The following is a 25,808-nucleotide window of genomic DNA, read 5'->3' on the forward strand; positions in this document are numbered from 1 at the left end:
AATAATGTTTCCAATATTTCTGTGGTCTACCCTTTTAAAGCCTAAGGCTGCAGGTCATCAGGTCCAGGTCTGCTTTTGTGGTTCATCAGTAGGAAGCTGACTTAGGAAAAGATGGAAATGATGACAGCCCAAGTTGACAGAAAGCAAAGACCAGTTTGCTGAACTTAACATGAATCACCATTTATCATAAATATATTGACTCTAGCTATAGGTAAACAATTAAGACTGTTAACATATAACACTATCAGTGAAAACTCTAACACCCTTATAAATTCTCCCTCTACACACACACATACAGATAGACACAAAAAAAGCTTGTAGGGAGATTCACCAAGATGTGCCTGGGCTGGAGAGATTAAACTCTGCAGAGAGAGAGTCTAGATGGGGTGGAGCTGTTTCCCTTAAAGCAAAGAAGGCTGAGGGGGTCGTGATTGAAGTGTACCCAAGTTATGAAGAGCCTGGATAGAGCAGATGGGGAGAAACACTTCCCCTTAGCAGAATAGTCAGTAACCAAAGGGCACTGTTTTGGGACAAGGAGTAGAAGATTTAGAGGAGATTTGGAGAAAATTATTTTCATCCAAAGGACAGTGGATATCTGGAACCCACTGCCTAAAATGGTGGGAGAGGGAGAAACCATCGAGACATTTAAGACACTTAAGGGCTTCAGACATATGGGAATACCACCATCTCCAAGTCACTCACCATCCTGATTTGGAAGTATATCGCCGTTCCTTTGCTGTCGCTGGGTCAATATCCTAGAATTCATCCTTAATAGCGTTGTGGGTCAACCCACAGCAGAAGGAGTGCAGCAGTTCAAGAAGGCAGCTCATCACCACCTTCTCAAGGACAACTAGGAATGGGCAAGAAATGCTGGCCAGCCAGTGATGCCCATATCCCACAGGTGAATAGAAAAAAAAGTTTAGATGAGCATTTGAAATACCACAGTGTAATGGCCAAATGCAGGAAAATGGGATTAGAATAGGTGGATATTTGATGACTGGCACAGACATGATGGGCCAAAGAGCCTTCTTCCATGCTGTAAAAAGCTGATGGCTCTTAACCATGACATAATGGAGGATGTTTGACCTGTGGTGCCACTTGCCATTGGGTTTTTTGTTTGGGTTGATGTATTATAATTATAGTCTTTTTTAAGACATCCAGGCTGAATGGACTTCCTGTACAGTTGTACAATTCTGCCTGACTATCCCTGTCAAACGCATGAACATGAAGAAGACGTTCAGCCTGTTTCATCGATCAACGGGACCATGGACAATCTGCCACCTTACTCTATAGTTCAACTGGCCCATCATCTTCAACAGTTTTTGACTTGGGAGGTGGCAGTGGTGGCTTGCACACCTCACCCACTTTAGTGTGAGGAAGTATTTCCCTAGGTGGTTAATCCCAAATTTGAAGGCTTTGTCTCTTATTCTGGACTCCCATGCACCAGAGGAAATAATTTCTATCATCCCAACCAAATCCTTTAATCATCTCACACATCTCAATTAGATCATTACTCAAGCTTCTGAATTGGAAGGAATGCAACCTATTCTCTTAATTTAACGCTTTTATCCTTGATCTCATTCTGGTGACTCTCTCTAGTTTTAACATCTTCATCCTGTGATACAGTGCTTTATATAACTGAAGCTTCATCTCCTCACTGTTATACTTTAGTTCTCCTATTAATTCAGCTCTTTAGTTGTCTTTTGTCCTCTTGTTTTCAATGAGTTCTGTACTCGAATCCCTGAATCTCTCCACTCCTCCACAGTTCCTAGCTGCCGATCATTTGGAAAATACTTTGATGAGATCACATTTGGCCACATTGAAGTGTTGAGTGCTGTAGTTTAGATCAGATGACAGTCTTAGCTCACAGAGCAAAGATCAAATTCAGAACACCTTCCCTGTCGGGATATAGTGATTGTAATGAGATCAGCCGGATGGACATCATAGAATATGAGTTCCCTGATTGGACCAAATTAACAAACCCAATTAGGGACCCCTGGCTGACAGATAAAGAACAGGACTGTCAGTGGTTCTGTTCACTCTGACGGAGCTGAATCAGTGTCTAGGACTCTCCGCATCTGGTGTCTGGATACCACCCTCTGTGGAGTTACAGTATATAAAGCTTGGTTGGAGATACAGAGTAAGGCCAACAGTGTAGGTTCAATTTCTGCATCGACTTTGGTTACAATGAAAGTTTGTCAACCTCCCCCCTTATTTGAGGTTAAACTATCACAAATCATTCAATCATCTCTCTCTCTAATGAGACAGCAGCCCTAAGTTCAGGTAAAGCCATGTCAATCTGATGTTTAGACAGCATTCAGCTGAGCCATCCTGACATTGTGCTTATTTAACAGGTGAATGATGTCTCAGCATCCTAAATTGATGTGTAAACCATCTCTCACATAGCTGGTTTTAACAGGATTGACTTCTATCTCACTTCTCATAATTGAGCTCATTCTTTTTGATCATAATTCCTCTTGTCTCACTGCTGAGGATGATGGTACATAGATCCACAGGTGCTGGATGATCTGTGATCAATGCTCAGAATTTGACATTCTACAAAAGTACTTTCAAGGAATTCCTACAGTGTGGAAGTGGCCATTCAGCCTATTGTGTCTACAGCCAACCTCTGAAGAGCATCTCCATAATCCTATATTTCCCATGGTTAATCCACCTAACCTACACGTCCCTGGACACTATAGGCAAATTAACATGGCCCAATCCACCTAAGCTACACATCTTCGGACTGTGGGAGCAAACTGCAGCACCTGGTGGAAACCCACATAAAGCCAGGGAGAATGTGCAAACTCCACACAGACAGACAGCCAGAGCTGGAATTGCAGCCAGGTCCCTGGTGCCGTGGTAGCAATGCTAACCACCTGGGATATCTTGGACACTTGAGGATGCTGTGTAAGTGGAGGGTTTACTTATTTGTGTTTAAACAAACTAAGCGGGAGATTGCTGGGCATAAATTGGCTTCCATATTTCCTACAGCAATGACAATAGAAGAAAAGGCATCCCAGTGGCCAGAACATGCTTTGGAACATCCTATGGCTACGAAAGGAGCTACATAAATGTAAGTCTTTTTTATTTTACATTGGAATGAACTGCCTGCTGCATTGGAAACAGATTCAATGACATCTTTCAAAAGGAAACTGGAGATTGGGTAAATATTTACAGAGGGAATATATACTGGGCTTTGGTGGGGAAGCTGGAGAAAAGCAAGGGAATGGGGATAACTGGACAGCTCTCCCAAAGAGCCACCACTGGCAAAATGAGCTGAATGGCCACCTTTCTTGCCGAAAATCTTTTGTTCTCTCGTGAGGGAATGATAGCCACAGACATTTGCTGATGCTGCAATGAGTTCACTTTCCTGTTCCAACCGGTTACCAAAAATTAGTCTATTCTGTATCGTTAGCCATGTCATGCTCAGACATGAGCAGAGATCAGATCTGTCCACATTCATGGCTTCAATTAGAATTAGTGAGTCACTTGCTGTGGCATGCTGCACGTGAGACAAACACTTTCTCAAATCCTCTCTTAATCAGTAAATTCCAAGTTGAAAGGAAATGCATTGATGTTGCACCTTTCTTGACTACAGGTGAACTCAAAGCTAAGCAAATTATTTATATCTAAAGGCAGGCTGAAAATAGATCCAACTGTACCTCTGCTCTCCAACACCGCCCCCTCCGCCCCACATCAGCTGTAGTTAATACTCTCTCTGGATTTGCAATTATCAAGCAGAACACAAGAACAGCCAAATGTTTGAGGGCTAAAGAACACTGAGTCTCCTGCGCTCTCGGCATTGCTAACTGCTGCAGGATCATTGATCTCTTCTTTGTCACTGAAGTTCAATCCATTTTCCAATAAAGGCGTTTCAGTTTCAATATCCCTTAGTCGAACCTCCACTTATTCTCGACCTGCTTGAAATGATTGAGAGTTGATGGGGAGTTAAAAGGATTCCGACTGGATTGATTAAATACCCACAGCCCACGCCTTCCTCACGCCCGTCTCACCTGTGGAGTTCCAGATGGTTTTGTTTCCTGACCGATGCTGTCTGTGCTCTTCATGTAATTGGCCCATTTTTCCAGAAGTCTCATTTAGAACAAGTTTAAGTTGCTGCCGGTTGACATGAAGAGATAAATAAACTGCAGGTAGAGCAAGAGGCAGAGGCCCAGGAGCTGATAGGTAAACTATTCCCCAGACGGTCTCTGCGAGTGACACAAGAGTCTCACCTGTAAAATAATCCTCCACCTGTCTCCACGGAGACAATAGCAAAACACCTGGAGGGCACAGTGTTTATCACCGGTTTAGTAATCCAGTGCGACAGAGGGTGGAGCTGCCTGCACACCAATCCTTCTGGTTTAGTTATGTGTTTGATGCCAGTGGAACATTTTCAATCTCTGCTGGAAGGGCAAAAATGCAAACCACAGACAAAACAGCATGCCCCCTTAATCACGGCGGAACAGGAGAAGATAACAGCAAAGGCCTCATATAACATCTAGTTTAGTACTCCCCAGTGAAGTACTGAGGGAGGGCTGCAAAGAATGACAGTAATGTTTCAGTTTTTAACTTTTTGTTTTCTTTATTTTCTGCTTTATAACTAAGATTCTGCACCAAGGTGCCTTTGAACCCTAAGATGGTGCTGGAAGTTGCAAATTGTAAACTTATCACTGTACTCATGTAAGTTCTTGTGACAATAAACCTAATTCAACTCAATGTCAGTACTGAGAGAGCACCCCATCGTGGGACAGGGAATATTGAGGGAACACTACACTGCACTATCAGAGGGTCAGCATTGAGAGAGTGCTGTAACATTGGAGTTTCTGGCTTTGGGATGAGGCAATAACTTGAGGTCTCAGATGTTTCCTCAACTTGGTAACAAAATCTTGAGCCTAGCTGACAGCAGGTATTTTGAAAGCGAGCACTGGATTGGTGATGTTAGAGTGATGTGTGCAGGCAATCTTTCTGACGTAAGATAATAAAGTGTGAGGCTGGATGAACACAACAGGCCAAGCAGCATCTCAGGAGCACAAAAGCTGACGTTTCGGGCCCAGACCCTTCATCATTGTCTGATGAAGGGTCTAGGTCCGAAACGTCAGCTTTTGTGCTCCTGAGATGTTGCTGGGCCTGCTGTGTTCATCCAGCTTCACACTTTATTATCTTAGATTCTCCAGCATCTGCAGTTCCCATTATCTCTGATACAATCTTTTGTGATGTGTTGGAAAACGATGCAGAGGTAGTGAACTGTATGTTTCTGCCTTCAACCACGTAGAATGGAATCAATTGTGAGACAATGAAGTGTGTTGCGGACTGTTGTCAGTGATGTCAGTATTCCCAAGGAAATTTTAGTTCATCCAGGGCAAGCAGTCTAACAGCACAGGTATATTGAGGGGTCATGAGAAATGCTGTGGAAATAGGGCAGTGTAGTGTCAGGGGTACGGCGCAGACTAACTGTAAAACTATAAATGATGTTGTTGAGAAAATCATACGTACAAGGGATATGTGGCGTGGCGGACAGATCCTTGAGGGTGTCTGGAGGTAATGACACAGAAAGAGGAGGAGGAAGGCTGTGCCGAAGGTGTCCTGGCTTTGACAGATAATGAGGAGTAGAACCAAGGGTAGTCAAAGGCAGAGAAACCAAAGAGGGTTCATAAATCCCTTTGGAAAGTTAATCCTGAATCTGCTTCAACCATCCTTCCAGGCACCATATTCCTGATCACAACAGTACATTGAACTAAAAGAATTTCTCCTGTCTCCCCCTTTGGAAACTTTGTCAATGTGTCCCTCTGGTTAATAACCCTCTCCAGTGAAGACAATTGATCACTAGTTATTCTATTATGATCTCACATAACTCTGAACATCACCTAAGGGGCAACTTCTTCATGCAGAGGGTGGAGTGTGTGTGGAATGAGCTGCCAGAGAAAGTGGTGGAGGCTGGTACAATTACAACATTTTAAAAAGCATCTGGGTGGGTACTTGAATAGGAAGTGTTTAGAGGGTTACGGGCCAAATGGGATTAGATTAATTTAGGATATCTGGTTGGTACGGATGAATTGGACTAACAGTTTGTTTCCATGCTGTACTTCTCTATGACTCTATGACCCTTTAAGAGAGTCTTGGGATAATGCCCCTATACCTGCTCCAGAAGGCCAGGGTTCAAAACTCACCTCAGAATGTGATGGCCACAGAGGTGTGTCATATCACATCCAAAAAGTTTGATTAAACAACGACAATTAAATCTGCTGTTAACCTACTACCCTCAGTTACTTCATCAAGGAATTCAACCAGATTAATCAAACATGACTTGCCTCAACAACTATAGACAGATTTTACAAACTAATCCATAGCTTTCTAAATGCCAGTTAATAATCATCTCTCCACCAGGGTGCAGCCTGGTGCTACTTCAGACTGGCTGCAAAAATCATTAATCAACATATCCTAAAGTTACTGAAGCACAGTGGAATCCACTGGTGAAAACACACCTCAGCTGGATAAGAGATTTTATCTTCAGTTGTTAGTTTCAGTCTTTTTAATTTTAACCATTCATTTTATTTTTATAGTCGTGGAGTCATTGAATCAGGCCCATCAGCCCACCATGTCTGATCAACAAACGCCAAACTACACTTAGATAACAAAGTGTGGAGCTGGATGAACACAGCAGGCCAAGCAGCATCTCAGGAGCACAAAAGCTGACGTTTCGGGCCTAGACCCTTCATCAGAGAGGGAGCACAAAAGCTGACGTTTCGGGCCTAGACCCTTCTTCACAGCTCTCTGATGAAGGGTCTAGGCCCGAAACATCAGCTTTTGTGCTCCTAAGATGCTGCTTGGCCTGCTGTGTTCATCCAGCTCCACAGTTTGTTATCTTGGATTCTCCAGCATCTGCAGTTCCCATTATCACCAAACTACACTTAGCCCTTTTACCTAGCATTTTAAGTGCTCATCCAGATGCCTCTTAAAAACACCTGCCTCCACCATGCTCTCGTGCAGCATGTTCCATATTTCTACCATCCTGTGAGTGTAAATTTCTTTTCTCAGATCTCCTCTAAACCATCTACTCCTCACCGTAAATTTATGCCATCTGGTCTTAGGTACATCTGCCATGTGGAAAAGATTCTTACAATCTACTCTGTCTATGCCTCTCATAATTTTGTATACATCATTCAGATCTCCCATCAGCCTTCTCTGCTCCATGGAAAACAAACCCAGCCTATCCAGTCTCTCCTCAGATATGAGACTGGTCATTCCAGGCTGCATCCTGGTAAACCTCACCTGCACCCTCTCCAGTGCAATCGTGTCCTTCCGGTAGTGTGGCGACCAGAGCTGCACACAGTATTCCATCTGTGGCCTAACCAATGTTTTATAAAGTTGTAACAATACTTCCTTGCTTTTATATATTGTATGCTGTGGCTAATAAAGGCAAATATCCAGTATGCCTTCTTCACCACCCTGTCTAACTGTGCTGACACCTTCAGAGTCTTGCACACCAAGGTCCCTTTGTTCCTCAGCACTCGCTGGGGACCTACTATTCATTGTGTATATCATTCCTTCATTAGACCTCCCAAAATGCATCACCTCACACTTATCAGGTTTACATTCCAAATGCCATTGCTCTGCCCAATTTAACAACTGATCAATATTAGATTGTAGCTGGAGGCAATCCTTCTCAATATCGAAAACACCAATCGATTTTCATGTCATCTATAAACTTAATAATTATACCTTCTATATTCACATCCAAGTTGTCAATCTACATAACAAACAGCGAGGGTCCCAGCTCCGATCCTTGTGGTGCACTGTTGGTCACAGGCTTCCAAACAGTTTACCAACTTGCCTTGGGTCCCAGGAGCTCTGGCCTTTTGGACCAGCATTCTATGTGGGACCTTGTCAAAGGCCTGACTGAGACTATGTAAACCACATTAATTGCATTAGCCTCATCAATACATTCAGTTACCATTTCAAAAAAACTCAACTAAATTTGTCAAACAACATCTCCTTTTAACAAATCCACACTGACTATCATTGATCTATCCCTGCCCTTTCAAGTGTTGATTAATGCTGTCCCTCAGAATATTTTCAACAATTTCCTGACCAATGATGTCATACTAACTGGTCTGTAATTACCTAGCCTATACCTGCTGCCCTTGAATGTATTAGCTATCCTCCAGTCAACTGGCACTTCACATATGACCAGGAAAGTATTAAATATCTCCAACATGGCCTCAGCAATTTCCACTCTCACTTCCCGTAGCAGCCTAGGATACATCTCATCAGACCCTGAGGATTAATGCTCTTTATTGCCAGCCAAAACATCTACTAGCCCTTCCGTATTAATCTGAACATGTTCTAGAACCTCATTATCCCAACTGAAAACCCCAGGTACGATATAGAATAGAAAGTCTTTCTCCTTTGTGTACACAGATGAGAAATGTTAATTTAAGACTTCACCCATGTCCCAAGGCTCCGTTCACAGGCTGCTCCTTTTGTCTCTAATAGGTCCCACTCTTTCCCTAGCAATCTTTTTACTCCTCATATTCTCGTAAAAAGCCTTTGGGTTTTCTTATCTGCCAAAGATATTCTGTGGCCCTTCGTTGCCCTCCTAAATTCTTTTCTAACCAACCCACTACACTCTCTATACTTTTGAAGGGCCTCCCGTGCTTTTAATGTGCTATCCCTGACATATACTTCCTTCTTTATCTTTACAAAACTCACACTATCTCTTGACATTCAGTGTTCCCTGGACTTGTTGCTCTTCACTCTTAGAGGAACAGAATGGCCATGAATTCTCTCTATACTACTTTTAAAAGATCTCCATGTTCCAAATGCAGACTTACCTGCAAGTAGCTGCTTCCAGTTTGTTTTCCCTATCCTGTTTATTGAGTTTGAAATTGGCTTTCCAACAGTTTAGATATTTAAATTCTGCACTATACTTATCCCTTCCCACAATGACTTTGAAATTTATAGAGTTATAGTCACCTCCCCAAAATGCTCACCCACTGAACCTTGAACCACTTGACCGGCTTCATTCCTGAGGCTTGGGCCTAGAACGGCCGCGTCTGTAGTAGGACGATCCAGGTACTGGCACAAAAAGTTACGCCAGATACTCTTTAAAACTTCTACATTGTCTAATCCTTTCACATTAAGATGATTCCATGTATTGTGAGCAAAGTTGAAATCCCCTACAACTAGAGCCATATTCCTCTCTCAGATCTCTGTGATTTGCCTCCATTTCTGCTCCTCTATCCCCTTCTGATTGTTGGGAGGCCTGGAATATGATCTCAAGCAAAATAATTGCCTCCTCTTTAACACTAAGATCAATTCAAATGGCTTCAATTGAACAGCCTTCTAGGACATTCTGTCTGATTACTACAGTGATGGTTTCCTTTATCAATAATGCAATTGCCCCACCTCTCATATTCCTGAAATGTGCCTGAAACTACTTTATCCTGGAATGTTGAGCTGCCAGTCCTACCCTTCCTTCAACCATGTCTCAGTGATAGCAACAATATCATATTCCCACATGCTGATTAATGCTCTAAGCTAATCCACTTTACCAGCTCCTTTCATTACAATAGACATAATCCAGTTCTCCAGACCTTCCATGTGCCCTATCATGCCCATGAATTCTCTGCCTACAGAATTGTCCTAGTATTTCTTTTATATCTGATTGGACATTACTCATGGTTTTACATCTACTCTGTGCATTATGCCCCTGCCAAATCAGTTTAATACCTCCTCAACAGCATGAGCAAACCTCCCAGTAAGGATATTGGACCTAGTGATAATGGGAACTGCAGATGCTGGAGAATCCTAGATAATAAAGTGTGGGGCTGGATGAACACAGCAGGCCAAGCAGCATCTCAGGAGCACAAAAGCTGACGTTTCGGGCCTAGACCCTTCATCGGAGAGGGGGATGGGGTGAGGGTTCTGGAATAAATAGGGAGAGAGGGGAGGCGGACCGAAGATGGAGCGAAAAGAAGATAGGTGGAGAGGACAGTATAGGTGGGGAGACAGGGAGGGGATAGGTCAGTCCAGGGAAGATGGACAGGTCAAGGAGGCGGCATGAGGTTAGTAGGTAGGAAATGGAGGTGCGGCTTGAGGTGAGAGGAAGGGATAGGTGAGAGGAGTCCTCTTCTCTAAACTATTACCTACCTCTCTAAATTCCTGTTTCAGGACCTCATTTCTTTTCTTGTCCATGTTGTTAGTACCAACATGTACCACAACTGTTGGCTGTTCACCTTCCCCCTACAGAACGTCCTGCAGCAGCTCTGAGACATCCCCGACCCTGGCACCAAGGAGGCAACATTCAAGAGACTAATTGCAACCACAGAACCGCCCGTCAGTTTCCCTTATAATCATGTCCCTTATCACCAAAGATCTCTCTGTCACTTCTACACTGCTGTGCACAAACTTGGCTGATTTGCTGTTTTCCCCCTGAGAGGCCATCCCACCTCAACAGTATCCAACATGGTATATCTGTTTGAGAGTTGGAAGCAGCCACGTGGAACTCCTGCACTGCCTGCTCACGCATACAGATCTTCTGGGTGATCACCCAATGCTTCTCTTTGTGTGTAGCCCTTAATTATGGTGTGACCACCTGAATAATTGTGCTATCCATCACATTCTCAGTTTTATGGATGCTCTGTAGTGTGTCCATCACAAATCCGGGTGCTCCATGCAGCAATCTAACAGCTGCAGCTGAACACCCTTGCAGGGGAAGGTGCTGGGTGTGGTGGGGTTGGAGGGGAGTGTGGAGTGGACAAGGCAGCCCCGGAGAGGGTGGTCCCTCCGGAAGCAGACAAGGGTGGGGTTGGAAAAATGTCTTCGGTGGTGGGGTCGGGTTGTAGATGGTGGAAGTGTCGGAGGATCTGGAATTAAGAAGTTGGCCTCACAGCAGCCATATAACTAAGTCAATTATCATAAAAATATGTCTGGTTTTCTAATGTTAATCTGCTGCCCTTATCTGGTCTTGCCTGCATGTCACTCCAGATACATAGCAATGTGCTTGACTCCTAACTGCCCTGTGAAATGGGCTAGCAATCTACTTGGTTATATCAACCTGCTATAAATTCAAAAGGAAATCATGAAACTGGACAGACCACTGGCATTGACCTAGCTGCCAGAAACAACAATGGGAAAAATCAACCCTGTTGAGCATGCAAATTCCAAATGTCGGTGGGCTAGTGCCAAAACTGGGAGAGCTGTCTTGCAGGTTAGTCAAGCAACAGCCTGAAAATGTCATACTCACAGAATCATACCTTACAATGTTCCAATCATCACCATTCTGTGAGTACTGAACCTCACCAGGAGGACAGACCTAACTGTGAGTCCTCTATATTGACTCTGCACCACATGAAGTGTCATGGCATCAGGTCAAAAACGGGCAGAAAATCTGTTGTTGACCATTTACTACCCTCTTCGATGGAAGGACTGTACTCCTCGATGTTGAACCCCATTTGGTAATAGCACAGAATATACTCTGGGCCAGGAATATCAAATGCCATCACCAAGAGGGGCTTAGCACAATTACTGAACAAGGGAAAACAAACTAAAGGACATAGATGTTCTCTGATGAAGGGTCTAGGCCCGAAACGTCAGCTTTTGTGCTCCTGAGATGCTGCTTGGCCTGCTGTGTTCATCCAGCCTCACATTTTGTTGTCTTGGATTCTCCAGCATCTGCAGTTCCCATTATCTTAGATGTTAGAATGGGTCTCTTATAAAATGTGTCTGTGGGATGTGGCTATCGTAAGCAAGTGACCATACCTAGCTGCCCTTGAGAAGGTGGTGGTGAGCTGACTGCTAGAACAGTTGCAATCCATTTGGTGTCAGCCACAATGTCCCTTGGGTGCTAGTTCCAAGACTTCGATATATTTCTGGGATAGGATGATGAGTGGTTTGAAGGAGAACTTATAGGGGCTATGTTCCCATGTACCTGCTGCTCTTGTTCTTTTAGATGAAAATACTGTCTAAATATTTTTGGTGAATTTCTACAATGTGTGTGTCGTGAGATAGTCAATACTGCTGCTACTGGTATTGAAGGGGGAGGGGGTGCATGTTTATGGATGTGGTGCCAAACAAGCGGGCTGCTTTGTCCTAGATGGTGTTGAACTTCTTGAGTGTTATGGGAGCTACAGTCATCGAGGCAAGTGGGGAACATTGCATCATGGTCCTGACCAATGTTCCCTTTAAGCTATACAACTGCAATGACTGCATACATTTCCAGAAGTCACTGCCACACACAGACCTCAGAGGCTTACATAGCTGGCAAGAAAATTAGAGGAAACACTGCTCCTGACTTGTGATTTGTAGACGGTGGACAGGTTTCGGGGAGTCAGAAGCTGAGATACTTTGTTGCAAGCAGTAAGGGAATTAAAAAGAATGGAAAATCATCTTGACCTTGACACCACCAATATACCTGTCATAGGTACATCTGCTCTTAACAGTATTGATGGAGGTTAGCACCGCCCACTTTGTCTTGGTGGTGACAAAGTCTTCTCTTCACACTGAGGATCCCTTCATCGTAGTACCACCATACTAAATGGGACAGGGCAGACCTAGCAAACAAAACTGGATACCGAGGAGAAGCTATGGGCCACCAGCAACAGCAAAATAGTTTTCAATGATAATCTGTAATCTCATGGTCCTCATTTCTCCTGATTATGTCATTGCAATCAAGCTGGGAGATCAACTCTGGTTTGGTGAAGAATGCAAGAGGGCATGCTAGGAGCAGTAGCAGATAAACCTAAAGCTGAGGTGTCAACCTAGTGCAGCTACTTGTGGGCCATGCAGTGGAAGCACCACGCAATAGACAAGGTTGAGGATTAAGATTATATCTCAGCTCTGTTTAGGCAAATGATGGACAATTAAGTAATTAACTAGAAAAGGTTGCTTCACAAATATCCCCATTCCTCATCAGTGAGGGAGCTGAGTATGTCATTACAAAGATAAGGCTGAAATATTTGCTCCAGACTTCAGCCAAAAGTTCTGAGTGGATGATCCAACACTGCCTCCTCAGGTTCCCAGCATCACGGATGCCACTTTGTATGCTTAGCTTAGAGGGAGCATTAGCTGAAAGGTGTCATCACCAGTACTATCAAGCAGCACTTGCTTAGCTTATCCAACTCACTGATGCTCAGTCAGGGTAGTGCTCTGAAAATCGAGCCCTGTTATTCCAGAAGTTAAAGATTCAATCAAAATACGCACAGGCTCAATTTACCTGACTGAAAGGCTCAAATTAACATAAACAAGTAAACAACATACACAAACACTGACTGGGTTTCTGTACTTAATAAGAACTACTATTTATTCCAAATAAATAAATTTTAATGAACGGTGTGTTGACATTAACTTTGAGTTAAAACTCACAAAGATCCTCAGGCAGCACCTTCCAAGCCCACAACTACTTCCATCTAGATGGACAAGGGCAGCAGATATATGGGAGCACCCCCACCACCTCCAAGTTCCCCTCCAAGTCACTCACCATCCTGACTTGGAAATATATTGCCTTTCCTTCACTGTCACAGGGTCAAAATCCTGGAACTCCCTCCCTAGTAGCATTGTGGGTCAACAGTTCAAGAAGGCAGGTCACCAACACCTTCTCAAGGACAACTAGGGATGAGCAAGAAAGGCTGGCCCAGCTAGTGACACCCACATCCCACGAAATGAATAGAAAAAGAAAATCCCCTTTGAAGAAATCCCTATACACAAGACAGACAATACAAACAAAAAAAAAGCCTTGGTGCTAAGGGAAGAGGAAAAAAATGTCCTGAGGTAACAGTTTAATAGCACCAGTCTTCAGGATTTAATGAGGTATGCCTTTTGTTTCCCATGTCCAACCATCACCTCTTGACATTCAATGGCATTATCAACACTGAATTCCCATAGTATCAACAATGGGGTTACCACTGACCAGAAGCTGAACTGGACCAGCCATATAAATATTATGACCACATGGGGCCAGAAACTAGGAATAATTAACTCACCTCTTATTTTCCCAAAGCCTGTCTCAACCTACAAGGTGCAAGTCAGGAGTGTGAGGGAATACACCTCACTTGCCTAGATGTGTGTGACTCTAACAACACTCGGGAAGGTTAACAGCATCTAGGACAAAGCAGCACTTGATTGGCACCACAACCACTACCTTCCATTGGTATTCCCTTCATCATCGACATTCAGTGACTGCGGTGTTTACCATAACAAATGTACAGCAGGAACTCCACCACGACCTCTCTGACAGCACCTCTAAACCTGCAACCTCTACATTGGTATTCCCTTCATCATCGACATTCAGTGACTGCGGTGTTTACCATAACAAATGTACAGCAGGAACTCCACCACGACCTCTCTGACAGCACCTCTAAACCTGCAACCTCTACATTGGTATTCCCTTCTTCATCGACATTCAGTGACTGCGGTGTTTACCATAACAAATGTACAGCAGGAACTCCACCACGACCTCTCTGACAGCACCTCTAAACCTGCAACCTCTACATTGGTATTCCCTTCATCATCGACATTCAGTGACTGCGGTGTTTACCATAACAAATGTACAGCAGGAACTCCACCACGACCTCTCTGACAGCACCTCTAAACCTGCAACCTCTACATTGGTATTCCCTTCTTCATCGACATTCAGTGACTGCGGTGTTTACCATAACAAATGTACAGCAGGAACTCCACCACGACCTCTCTGACAGCACCTCTAAACCTGCAACCTCTACATTGGTATTCCCTTCATCATCGACATTCAGTGACTGCGGTGTTTACCATAACAAATGTACAGCAGGAACTCCACCACGACCTCTCTGACAGCACCTCTAAACCTGCAACCTCTACATTGGTATTCCCTTCATCATCGACATTCAGTGACTGCGGTGTTTACCATAACAAATGTACAGCAGGAACTCCACCACGACCTCTCTGACAGCACCTCTAAACCTGCAACCTCTACATTGGTATTCCCTTCATCATCGACATTCAGTGACTGCGGTGTTTACCATAACAAATGTACAGCAGGAACTCCACCAAGACCTCTCTGACAGCACCTCTAAACCTGCAACCTCTACATTGGTATTCCCTTCATCATCGACATTCAGTGACTGCGGTGTTTACCATAACAAATGTACAGCAGGAACTCCACCACGACCTCTCTGACAGCACCTCTAAACCTGCAACCTCTACATTGGTATTCCCTTCATCATCGACATTCAGTGACTGCGGTGTTTACCATAACAAATGTACAGCAGGAACTCCACCAAGACCTCTCTGACAGCACCTCTAAACCTGCAACCTCTACATTGGTATTCCCTTCATCATCGACATTCAGTGACTGCGGTGTTTACCATAACAAATGTACAGCAGGAACTCCACCAAGACCTCTCTGACAGCACCTCTAAACCTGCAACCTCTACATTGGTATTCCCTTCATCATCGACATTCAGTGACTGCGGTGTTTACCATAACAAATGTACAGCAGGAACTCCACCAAGACCTCTCTGACAGCACCTCTAAACCTGCAACCTCTACATTGGTATTCCCTTCATCATCGACATTCAGTGACTGCGGTGTTTACCATAACAAATGTACAGCAGGAACTCCACCACGACCTCTCTGACAGCACCTCTAAACCTGCAACCTCTACATTGGTATTCCCTTCATCATCGACATTCAGTGACTGCGGTGTTTACCATAACAAATGTACAGCAGGAACTCCACCACGACCTCTCTGACAGCACCTCTAAACCTGCAACCTCTACTACCTGGAAGGACAAGGGCAAGGGCAAGGTGCATGGGAACACCATCACCAGGGAATTCCTCTCCAAGCCATACACCATCCTGACTTAGAACTACAGCAAACTTTGTTTTAACTAGCACCTTATAAACAAGTATTCTTGATAAACCAGCACAAATTATATACCTCAAATAACCAAAAGTCTTGTCTTACTTCAGTCTCTGTAAAATCTGAGTAGTCAGTTGAGGGTACGAGTGAAAAGCATCTGCTGGTAAGTTTAAGGCAAGGTTGCATTAGTATTTAAGTGATTTATGCTGTAAATAAAGTACAACAGTGATGTGTTTATTCCCTGCATTACGTTTTTATTACTTAATGTTTTCATATTGATTAGGTGGACCTCTTGATCAACTGGAATGTTTAATCAACTAGCACACACCTGGTCCAATAGGTGCCGGTGGAGAGAAAATCTGCTGTGTATTGCTATTCCTTCACAGTTGCTGAGTGAAAAGCCTGGCACTGTAACTGGATAAATGAATTAAAAGGAATGCAGGAAGTGCGTCCAGCTGCAGCTCTTGGTGGACCGCATGATGGCTCTGGAGCTGCAGATGGACTAACTCTCTGGAGCATCCACGATGTTGAGGAAGTCGCGGATAGCACGTTTAGCAAATTGGTCACACCGCAGATTAGGATTACTGAGGGAGAAAGGGATTGGGTGACCAAAAGGCAGAGAAAAAGCAAGAAGGCAGTGCAGGTGTCCCCTGCGGTCATCTCCCTCCTAAACAGGTAAACCATTTTGTATGGCTTAGAAGGGGTGGACGCTGGGAAGTTATTTCCATTAGGTGGGGAGACTAGGAACCATGGGCACAGCCTTAAAATTAGAGGGTGAATTTAAAACAGAAATGAGACGACATTTCTTCAGCCAGAGAGTGGTGGGCTTGTGGAATTCATTGCCACGGAGTGCAGTGGAGGCCGGGACGTTAGATGCCTTCAAGGCAGAGATCGACAAATTTGTGATCTCACAAGGAATCAAGGGCTATGGGGAGAGTGCAGGGAAGTGGAGTTGAAATGCCCATCAGCCATGATTTAAATGCCAGAGTGGGCTTGATGGGCCGAATGGCCTTACTTCCACACCTATGTCTTATGGTCTTATGATACTGTTTGAGGAGATGGCTCACCAGGGGAAGGCAGCAGTAGCCAGGTTCATGGCAGTGTGGCTGGCTCTGCTGTACAGAAGGGCGGGAAAAAGAGTGGAAGTGCTTTAGTCATCGGGGATTTGATTGGAAGGGAAGTAGATAGACGCTTCTGTGGTCAAAATCAAGACTCCTGAATGGTATGTTGCTTCCCAGGTACACGGGTCAGGGATGTCTCAGATCGAATGCAGGACATTTTAAAAGGGGGAGGATAAAGACCCAGCTGTCATGGTGCATATAGGCACCAATGATATAAGCTTTTCTTCAGCGGAGAGCGGTGGGAGCCGGGCGGAAGTGAAGTCGGAGCCGAGAGGCAGTTGGGAAGGTAAGCGACCGTTATTTAAACACTTGCCTCGAAGCCCCAGGTCCTACACAGTAGGGTCTCCCTCCCTCCTCATCTAACCTAATTAAAAGTCCACAGACTCACAGCAGGAAGAGCGGGAGCATCGATCAGAGGCCTACAGGTGGATGAGTCTCTGCTTTAAAGATTAGCAAATACCTACCTTGACCGTCAGAGCCCTCCATTCCTGTTCCAGCAGCAGAAAGAGCGGGAGCTCTAACCAAGAAGGACTCTCGTGTGTTGTTAAGGTAAGGCTTTTCAATTTATATCCTTGTGTATTGTGTAACTTATTAAAAGTTTAATTGCTTAATTGAAAAAGAGTGTAGTAGAGAAGTACTAGAAAGCATTTAATACATAAATTGTAAAAGTTAACTAAATAAGTAGTAATGGCTGGACAGGTGATGTGCTGTAGCTGTATGATGTGGGAGCTGGCTGATCCCATTGTGAACCGCAGCCACCACATCTGCAGCAAGTGCTGGTTGCTGGAAGAACTCCGGATCAGAGTAAATGATCTGGAATCTGAGCTTCAAACTCTGCGGCACATCCGGGAGAGGGAGAGTTACCTGGACACTTTGTTTCAGGAGGCAGTCACACCCGGTAGACTAAATAACTCAAATTCAGAAAGTGTTCAGGGACAAGGTGTGACTGTAAGTGAGGCAGGTAGAGGGATTCAGTGTTCAGGAGTGCAGGAGCCTCAGCCCTTGACCTTGACCAACAGGTATGAGATTCTTGCTCCCTGTATGGCTGAGGAAAAGGACTGTGGACAGGATGAGCCAGCTAACCACGGCACCCTGGTGCAGAAGGCCATTCAAGAGGGGGGAGCAAAAAGACAGGTAGTTGTTAGAGGGAATTCTATAATTAGGGGGACAGATAGTATCCTATGCAAGCCGGATCGGGAGTCCCGCATGGTGTGTTGCCTGCCCGGTGCCAGGATGCAGGACATCTCCAACCGGGTTGAAAGGATATTGGAGCGGGAGGGGGAGGATCCAGTTGTTGTGTTCCACGTTGGGACTAACAACATAGACAAAGCTAGGGTAGAGGACCTGTTCAGGGATTATCAAGCACTAGGAAAGAAATTGAAGTACAAGTCCTCAAGGGTCATAATCTCCGGATTAATGCCCGAGCCACGTGCCAACTGGCACAGGGAAAAGAAAGTTAGGGAAGTAAACGTGTGGCTAAGGGATTAGTGTGGGAAAGAGGGATTCCATTTCATGGGGCATTGGCATCAGTTTTGGAACCGGGGGGGATCTGTACCGTCGGGACGGTCTCCACCTGAACTGATCTGGAACCAGTGTTCTAGCGAAAAGGATAAATAGGGTGATCAGTAGGACTTTAAACTTCTGAGTTGGGGGGGGGGAAGGGAAAGTGAAAGAGACAGGGAGTATGGAGTTAAATGGAAAGATAAGCAACAGGATAGCATGTGTACAGGTGGATTTAAGCTCGAGGCAGTCTAGGAATGCAGCAAAAAGGAAGGATAGCTTAAGACATCTTGGGATTTCCAACCTCTCTAATAATTATAAGAAAGCTAGCATTAAGACACACTTTATCTAAATGCTCGTAGTATTCGCAACAAAGTAGATGAATTAACAGCACAAATCCTCTTGAATGATTATGATGTGGTAGGCATCACAGAGACAGGGTTGCAGGGAGCTCAGGACTGGCAGTTAAACATCCAAGGATTCACAACATATCGAAAAGACAGGGAGGTGGGCAGAGGGGGTGGGGTTCCCTTGTTAGTTAAGAATGGAATTAAATCTACGGCACTAAATGACATAGGGTCAGAGGATGTGGAGTCTGTGCGGGTGGAGTTGAGGAACCACAAAGGCAAAGAAACTGTAATGGGAGTTATGTACAGACCTCCTAACAGTGATCAGGACCAGGGGCGCAAGATGCGCCGAGAAATAAATAGGGCATGTCAGAAAGGCAAGGTCACGGTGATCATGGGGGACTTCAATATGCAGGTGGATTGGATGAAATAATGTTGCTGGTGGATCCAAAGAAAGGGAATTCATGGAATGTTTGCAGGATGGCTTTTTGGAACAGCTTGTGATGGAGCCCACAAGGGAGCAGGCTATTCTGGAGTTAGTGCTATGTAATGAGCCAGACTTTATAAAAGACCTTAAAGTAAGGGAACACTTAGAAAGCAGCAATCATAATATGGTAGAGTTCAGTCTGCAGTTTGAAAGAGAGAAGGCAAAATCGGATGTAATGATGTTACAGTTAAAGAAAGGTAATTACAGGGGCATGAGAGAGGAATTGACGAAAATCGACTGGAAGCAGAGCCTAGCGGGGAAGACAGTAGACCAATGGCAGGAGTTTCTGGGTGTAATTGAGGACACAGTACAGAGCTTCATCCCAAAGAAAAAGGAAGATTATCCGGGGTGGGATTAGACAGCCATGGCTGACAAAGGAAATCAGGAAATATATCAAAGAAAAAGTGACAGCCTATAAAGTGGCCAAGAGCACTGGGAAATCAGAAGATTGGGAAGGCTACAAAAACAGACAGAGGATAACAAAGAGAGCAATGAGGAAGGAGAGGATCATATATGAAGGTAGGCTAGCTCGTAATATTAGAAATGATAGTCAAAGCTTCTTTCAATACATACGAAACAAACGAGAGGCAAAAATAGATATTGGGCAGCTCCAAATTGATGCTGGAAGGCTAGTGATGGGAGATAAGGAAATAGCTGAAGAACTTAATAAGTACTTTGCGTCAGTCTTCACAGTGGAAGACATTAGTATGCCAACAATTAGGGAGAGCTGGGGGCAGAGTTGAGTACGGTAGGCATTACAAAAGAGGAAGTGCTAGAAAAGCTAAAGGGTCTAAAAATTGATAAATCTCCTGGCCCCGATGGGCTACATCCTAGAGTTCTGAGGGAGGTGGCTGAGGAAATAGCGGAGGCTTTGGTCGTGATCTTTCAAAAGTCACTGGAGTCAGGGAAAGTCCCGGATGATTGGAAAATTGCTGTTGTAACTCCCTTGTTTAAGAAAGGATCAAGGCAAAAGATGGAAAATTATAGGCCGATTAGCCTAACCTCGGTAGTTGGTAAAATTCTAGAATCCATTGTCAAATGTGAGATTTCTAAATTCCTGTAAGTGCAGGGTCAGATTAGAACAAGTCAGCATGGATTTAGTAAGGGGAGGTCGTGCCTGACAAATCTGTTAGAATTCTTTGAAGAGGTAACAAGTATATTAGACCAGGGAAACCCAGTGGATGTTATCTATCTAGACTTCCAACAGGCCTTTGATAGGCTGCCTCACGGGTGGCTGCTGAGCAAGGTGAGGGCCCATGGTGTTCGAGGTGAGCTACTGGCTTGGATTGAGGATTGGCTGTCTGACAGAAGGCAGAGAGTTGGGATAAAAGGCTCTTTTTTGGAATGGCAACCAGTGATGAGTAGTGTCCCGCAGGGTTCAGTGTTGGGGCCACAGCTGTTCACCTTTATATATTAATGATCGGGATGAAGGGACTGGGGGCATTCTGGCGAAGTTTGCCAATGATACAAAGATAGGCGGACAGGCAGGTAGTACTGAGGAGGTGGGGAAGCTGCAGAAAGATTTAGACAGTTTAGGAGACTGGTCCAGGAAATGGCTGATGAAATTCAATGTGAGTAAATGTGAGGTTTTGCACTTTGGAAAAAAGAATACAGGCATAGACTATTTTCTAAACGGTGAGAAAATTCGCAAATCAGAAGTGCAAAGGGATCTGGGAGTGTTGGTCCAGGATTCTCTAAAGGTTAACTTGCAGGTAGAGTCCGTAATTAAGAAAGCGAATATAATGTTGTTGTTTATCTCAAGAGGGTTGGAATATAAAAGCAGCGATGTGCTTCTGAGGCTTTATAAGGCTCTAGTTAGGCCCCATTTAGAATGCTGTGTCCAATTTTGGGCCCCACGCCTCAGGAAGGACATACTAGCCCTGGAGTGTGTCCAGGGGAGATTCACACGGATGATCCCTGGAATGGTAGGTTTAACATATGCTGAACGGCTAAGGATCCTGGGATTGTACTCATTAGAGTTTAGAAGGTTGAGGGGAGATCTAATAGAAACTTACAAGATAATGTATGGTTTAGAAGGGGTGGACACTAGGAAGTTGTTTCCGTTAGGCGGAGAGACTAGGACCCGTGGGCACAGCCTTAAAATTAGAGGGGGTAAATCTAAAACTGAAATGAGACGACATTTCTTCAGCCAGAGAGTGGTGGGCTTGTGGAATTCATTGCCGCAGAGTGCAGTGGAGGCCGGGACGTTGGATGCCTTCAAGGCAGAGATCAACAAATTCCTGATCTCAAAAGGAATCAAAGGCTACGGGGAGAGTGCAGGGAAGTGGTGTTGAAGTGCCCATCAGCCATGATTTAAATGGTGGAGTGGACTTGATGGGCTGAATGGCCTTACTTCCACTCCTATGTCTTATGGTCTTATGGTCTAATAAACAGGATGAGGTCCTACCAGCAGAATTTAGGGAGTTAGGAGCCAAGTTTAAAAAGTAGGACTTCAGAGTAGTAATCTCAGGTTACTACCAGTGCCACATGCTACTTAGAGTAGAAATGAAAGAATAGGCAGAATAAATGAGTGGCTTGAGGCATGGCGCAGGAGGGAAGGTTTCAGATTTTTGGGACATTGGGACCGGTTCTGGGGGAGTTGGGACTATTATAAATCGGATGGTCTGCACCTGAGCAGGACTGGAACCAATGTCCGACGGGGTGCTCTTGCTAACACTGTTGGGGAGGGCTTAAACTAATGTGGCAGGGGGATGGGAACCAAATGAGGTTAGTAGACAGTAAGGAGGTATTAAGTAAAGCCCGTAAGGAACTACATAATAAAGTCAGTGATGAAAGTGAAGAGTAGGCAGAAAGCAGATGATGAATGCAAAGGGGCAGGTGGTCTGAGGAGCATTTGTTTTAATGTGAGAAGTGTAGTAGGTAAGGCAGATAAGCTGAGGGCTTGGATTAGTACCTGGGAGTATGATGTTATTGCTATTACTGAGACTTGGTTGAGGGAAGAGCAAGATTGGCAACTAAATATCCTGGGATATAGATGCTTCAGGCAGGATAGAGAGGGAGGTATAAGGGGTGGTCAAAAAGTGTGCTAGCTAGATGGATAAAAAAACTGGCTTGGCAACAGGAGGCAGAGAGTAGTAGTAGAAGGGAGTTTCTCAAATTGGAGACCTGTGACTGGTGGTGTTCCACAGGGATCTGTGCTGAGACCACTGTTGTTTGTGATATATGTAAATGATTTGGAGGAAGGTGTAGGTGGTCTGATCAGCAAGTTTGCAGATGACACTAAGATTGGTGGAGTAGCAGATAGTGAAGGGGACTGTCAGAGATTACAGCAGAATATAGATAGGCTGGAGAGTTGGGCAGATAAATGGCAGACGGAGTTCAATCCAGGCAAATGCGAGGTGATGCATTTTGGAAGATCAAATTCCAGGGCGAACTATACAGTAAATGGAAAAGTTCTGAGGAAAATTGATGAACAGAGAGATCTGGGTGTTCAGGTCCATTGTTCCCTGAAGGTGACAACGCAGGTCAATAGGGTGGTCAAGAAGGCATACAGCATGCTTTCCTTCATTGGACGGGGTATTGAGTACAAGAGTTGGCAGGTCATGTTGCAGTTGTATAGGACTTTGGTTCGGCCACATTTGGAGTACTGTGTACAGTTCTGGTTGCCACATTACCAAAAGGATGTGGATGCTTTGGAGAGGGTGCAGAGGAGGTTCACCAGGATGTTGCCTGGTATGGAGGGTGCTAGCTATGAAGAGAAGTTGAGTAGATTAGGATTATTTTCATTAGGAAGACGGAGATTGAGGGGGACCTGATTGAGGTCTACTAAATCATGAGGGGTATAGACAGGGTGGATAGCTAAAAGCTTTTTCCCACAGTGGGGGACTCAATTACTAGGGGTCATGAGTTCAAAGTGAGAGGAGGAAAGTTTAAGTGAGATATGCGTGTAAAGTTCTTTACACAGAGGGTGGTGGGTGCCTGGAATGCGTTGCCAGCGGAGGTGGTAGACGCAGACACGTTAGCGTCTTTTAAGATATATTTGGACAGGTACATGGATGGGCAGAGAGCAAATGGACACAGATCCTTAGAAAATAGATGACAGGTTAGACAGAGGATCTTGATCGGTGCAGGCTTGGAGGGCCGAAGGCCCTGATCCTGTGCTGTAATTTTCTTTGTTCTTTGTTCTTTGTATCACAGCTGTGCTGAACGAGGGCACAATTGAGGACTCGAGCAGTGAGGCAATATGGGCTGAGCTCAGAAATAGGAAGGATGCAGTAACAATGTTGGGTCTGTACTACAGGCCTCCCAACAGCAAGCATGAGACAGAGGTACAAATATGCCAACAGATTATAGAAAGATGTAGGAGCAACAGGGTGGTGGTGAGGGGAGATTTTAATTTTCCCAACTGGGATTGACTTAGTGTTAGGGGTTAAGATGGAGCAGAATTTGTCAGGAGCATCCAGGAAGGTTTTATACAGCAGTATGTAAATAGTCCAACTCGGGAAGGGACCATACTGGACCTGGTGTTGGGGAATGAGCCCGACCAGGTGATTGAAGTTTCAGTAGGGGATTACTCTGGGAATAGTGATCACAATTCTGTAAGTTTTAGAATACTCATAGACAAAGACAAGAATGGTCCTGAAGAAAGAGTGCTAAACTGAGGGGGGGGGGGGGCAACGATAGCAAAATTTGGCAGGAGCTGGGGAATATGAATTGGGAGCAGCTGTTTGAGGGTGAATTCACATTTGATATGTGGGAGGCTTTTAAAGAGAGGTTGATTAGAGTCCAGGACAGATATGTCCCTGTGAAAATGAGGGATAGAAAAGGCAGGATGAGGGAACCATGGATGGCAGGTGAAATTGTGAGACTAGCAAAGAGGAAAAAGGAAGCATACATAGGTCTAGGCAACTGAAAACAGACAAAGCTTTGGAAGAACATTGGGAAAGTAAGACCAATCTGAAACGAGGAATTAAGAGGGCTAAAAGGGGTCATGAAGTATCTTTAGCAAACACGGTTAAGGAAAATCCCAAACCCTTTTATTCATATGTAAGGAGCAAGAGGGTAATGAGAGAAAGGGGTGGCCCACTCGAGGACAAAGGAGGGAAGTTATGCGAGGAGTCAGAGAAAATGAGTGAGATTCTTAATGAGTACTTTGCGTCGGCATTCACCGAGGAGAGGGACATGACAGACGTTGAGGTTAGGGATAGATGTTTGTTACTCTAGGTCAAGTCGGCATAGGGAGTGGGGAAGTATTGGGTAGTCTAAAAGGCATTAGGGTGGACAAGTCCCCATGTCCAAATGGGATCTATCCCAGGTTACTGATGGAAGTGAGAGAGGAAATAGCTGGACCTTAATAGATATTTTTGCAGCATTCTTGAGCATGGGTGAGGTCCCGGATGACTGGAGGATTGCTAATGTTGTCCACTTGTTTAAGAAGGGTAGCAGGGATAACCCAGGTAATTACAGAGCTGTGGTGGGAAAGCTGCTAGAGAAGATCCTGAGGAATAGGATCTATTTACATTTGGAAGAAAATAGGCTTATTAGTGATAGACAGCATGGTTTTGTGCAGGGAAGGACATGTCTTACCAACTTGATAGAATTCTTTGAAGAAGTGACAAAGTTGATAGATGATGGAGGGCTGTAGATGTCATATACATGGACTTCAGTAAGGCGTTTGATAAGGTTCCCCATGGCAGGCTGATGGAGAAAATGAAGTTGCACGGGGTCCAGGGTGTACTAGCTAGATGGATAGAGAACTGGCTGGGCAACAGGAGACTGAGTTGTAGTGGAAGGGGGTTTCTCAAATTGGAGAACTGTGACCAGTGGTGTTCCACAGGGATCCGTGTTGGGACCACTGTTGTTTGGGATATACATAAATGATCTGGAGGAAGGTATACAAGGTCTGATTAGCAAGTTTGTAGGTGACACTAAGATTGGTGGAGTAGCAGATGAAGGGGACTGTCAGAGAACGCAGCAGAATATAGATAGATTCGAGAGTTGTGCAAAGAAATGACAGATGAGTTCAATCCAAGCAAATGCGAGGTGATGCATTTTGGAAGATTCAATTCAAGAGCAAACTATAAATGGAAAAGCCCTGGGGAAAAACTGATGCACAGAGAGATTTGAGTGTTCAGGTCCGTTGTACCCTGAAGGTGGCAACACAGGTCGATAGAGTGCTCATGAAGGCATGCGGCATGCTTTCATTCATCAGACGGGGCATTGAGTACAAGAGTTGGCAGGTCATGTTACAGTTGTATAAGACTTTGGTTCGGCCACATTTGGAGTACTGTGTACAGTTCTGGTCACCACATTACCAAAAGGATGTGGATGCTTTGGAGAGGGTGCACACGAGGTTCACCAGGATGTTGCCTGGTATGGAGGGTGCTAGCTATGAAGAGAGGTTGAGTAGATTTAGATTATTTACATCGGAAAGATGGAGGTTGAGGGGGGACCTGATTGAGGTCTACAAAATCATGAGGGATATAGACAGGGTGGATAGCAAGAAGCTTTTCGCAGAGTTGGGGACTCAATTATTAGGGGTTACGATTTCAAGG

The 25,808-nt window shown here is 44.6% G+C and overlaps 1 protein-coding gene across 1 annotated transcript in view; it reads right to left on the reverse strand.

Moving 5' to 3' along the window:
• slc6a7 (solute carrier family 6 member 7) overlaps positions 1-4,253 on the reverse strand; it is an 82,031-nt gene extending 77,778 nt beyond the window's left edge. Inside the window, exon 1 of the mRNA XM_059646888.1 lies at positions 4,017-4,253. Within this exon, the coding sequence (XP_059502871.1) occupies positions 4,017-4,100 (84 nt within the window). The 5' untranslated portion in view covers positions 4,101-4,253. The remainder of the gene's footprint in view (positions 1-4,016) is intronic.
• Between the last annotated feature and the right edge of the window lie 21,555 nt (positions 4,254-25,808).

The sequence above is a fragment of the Stegostoma tigrinum genome, chromosome 6 (genome assembly GCF_030684315.1).
Source record: "Stegostoma tigrinum isolate sSteTig4 chromosome 6, sSteTig4.hap1, whole genome shotgun sequence".
Classification (NCBI taxonomy): domain Eukaryota; kingdom Metazoa; phylum Chordata; class Chondrichthyes; order Orectolobiformes; family Stegostomatidae; genus Stegostoma; species Stegostoma tigrinum.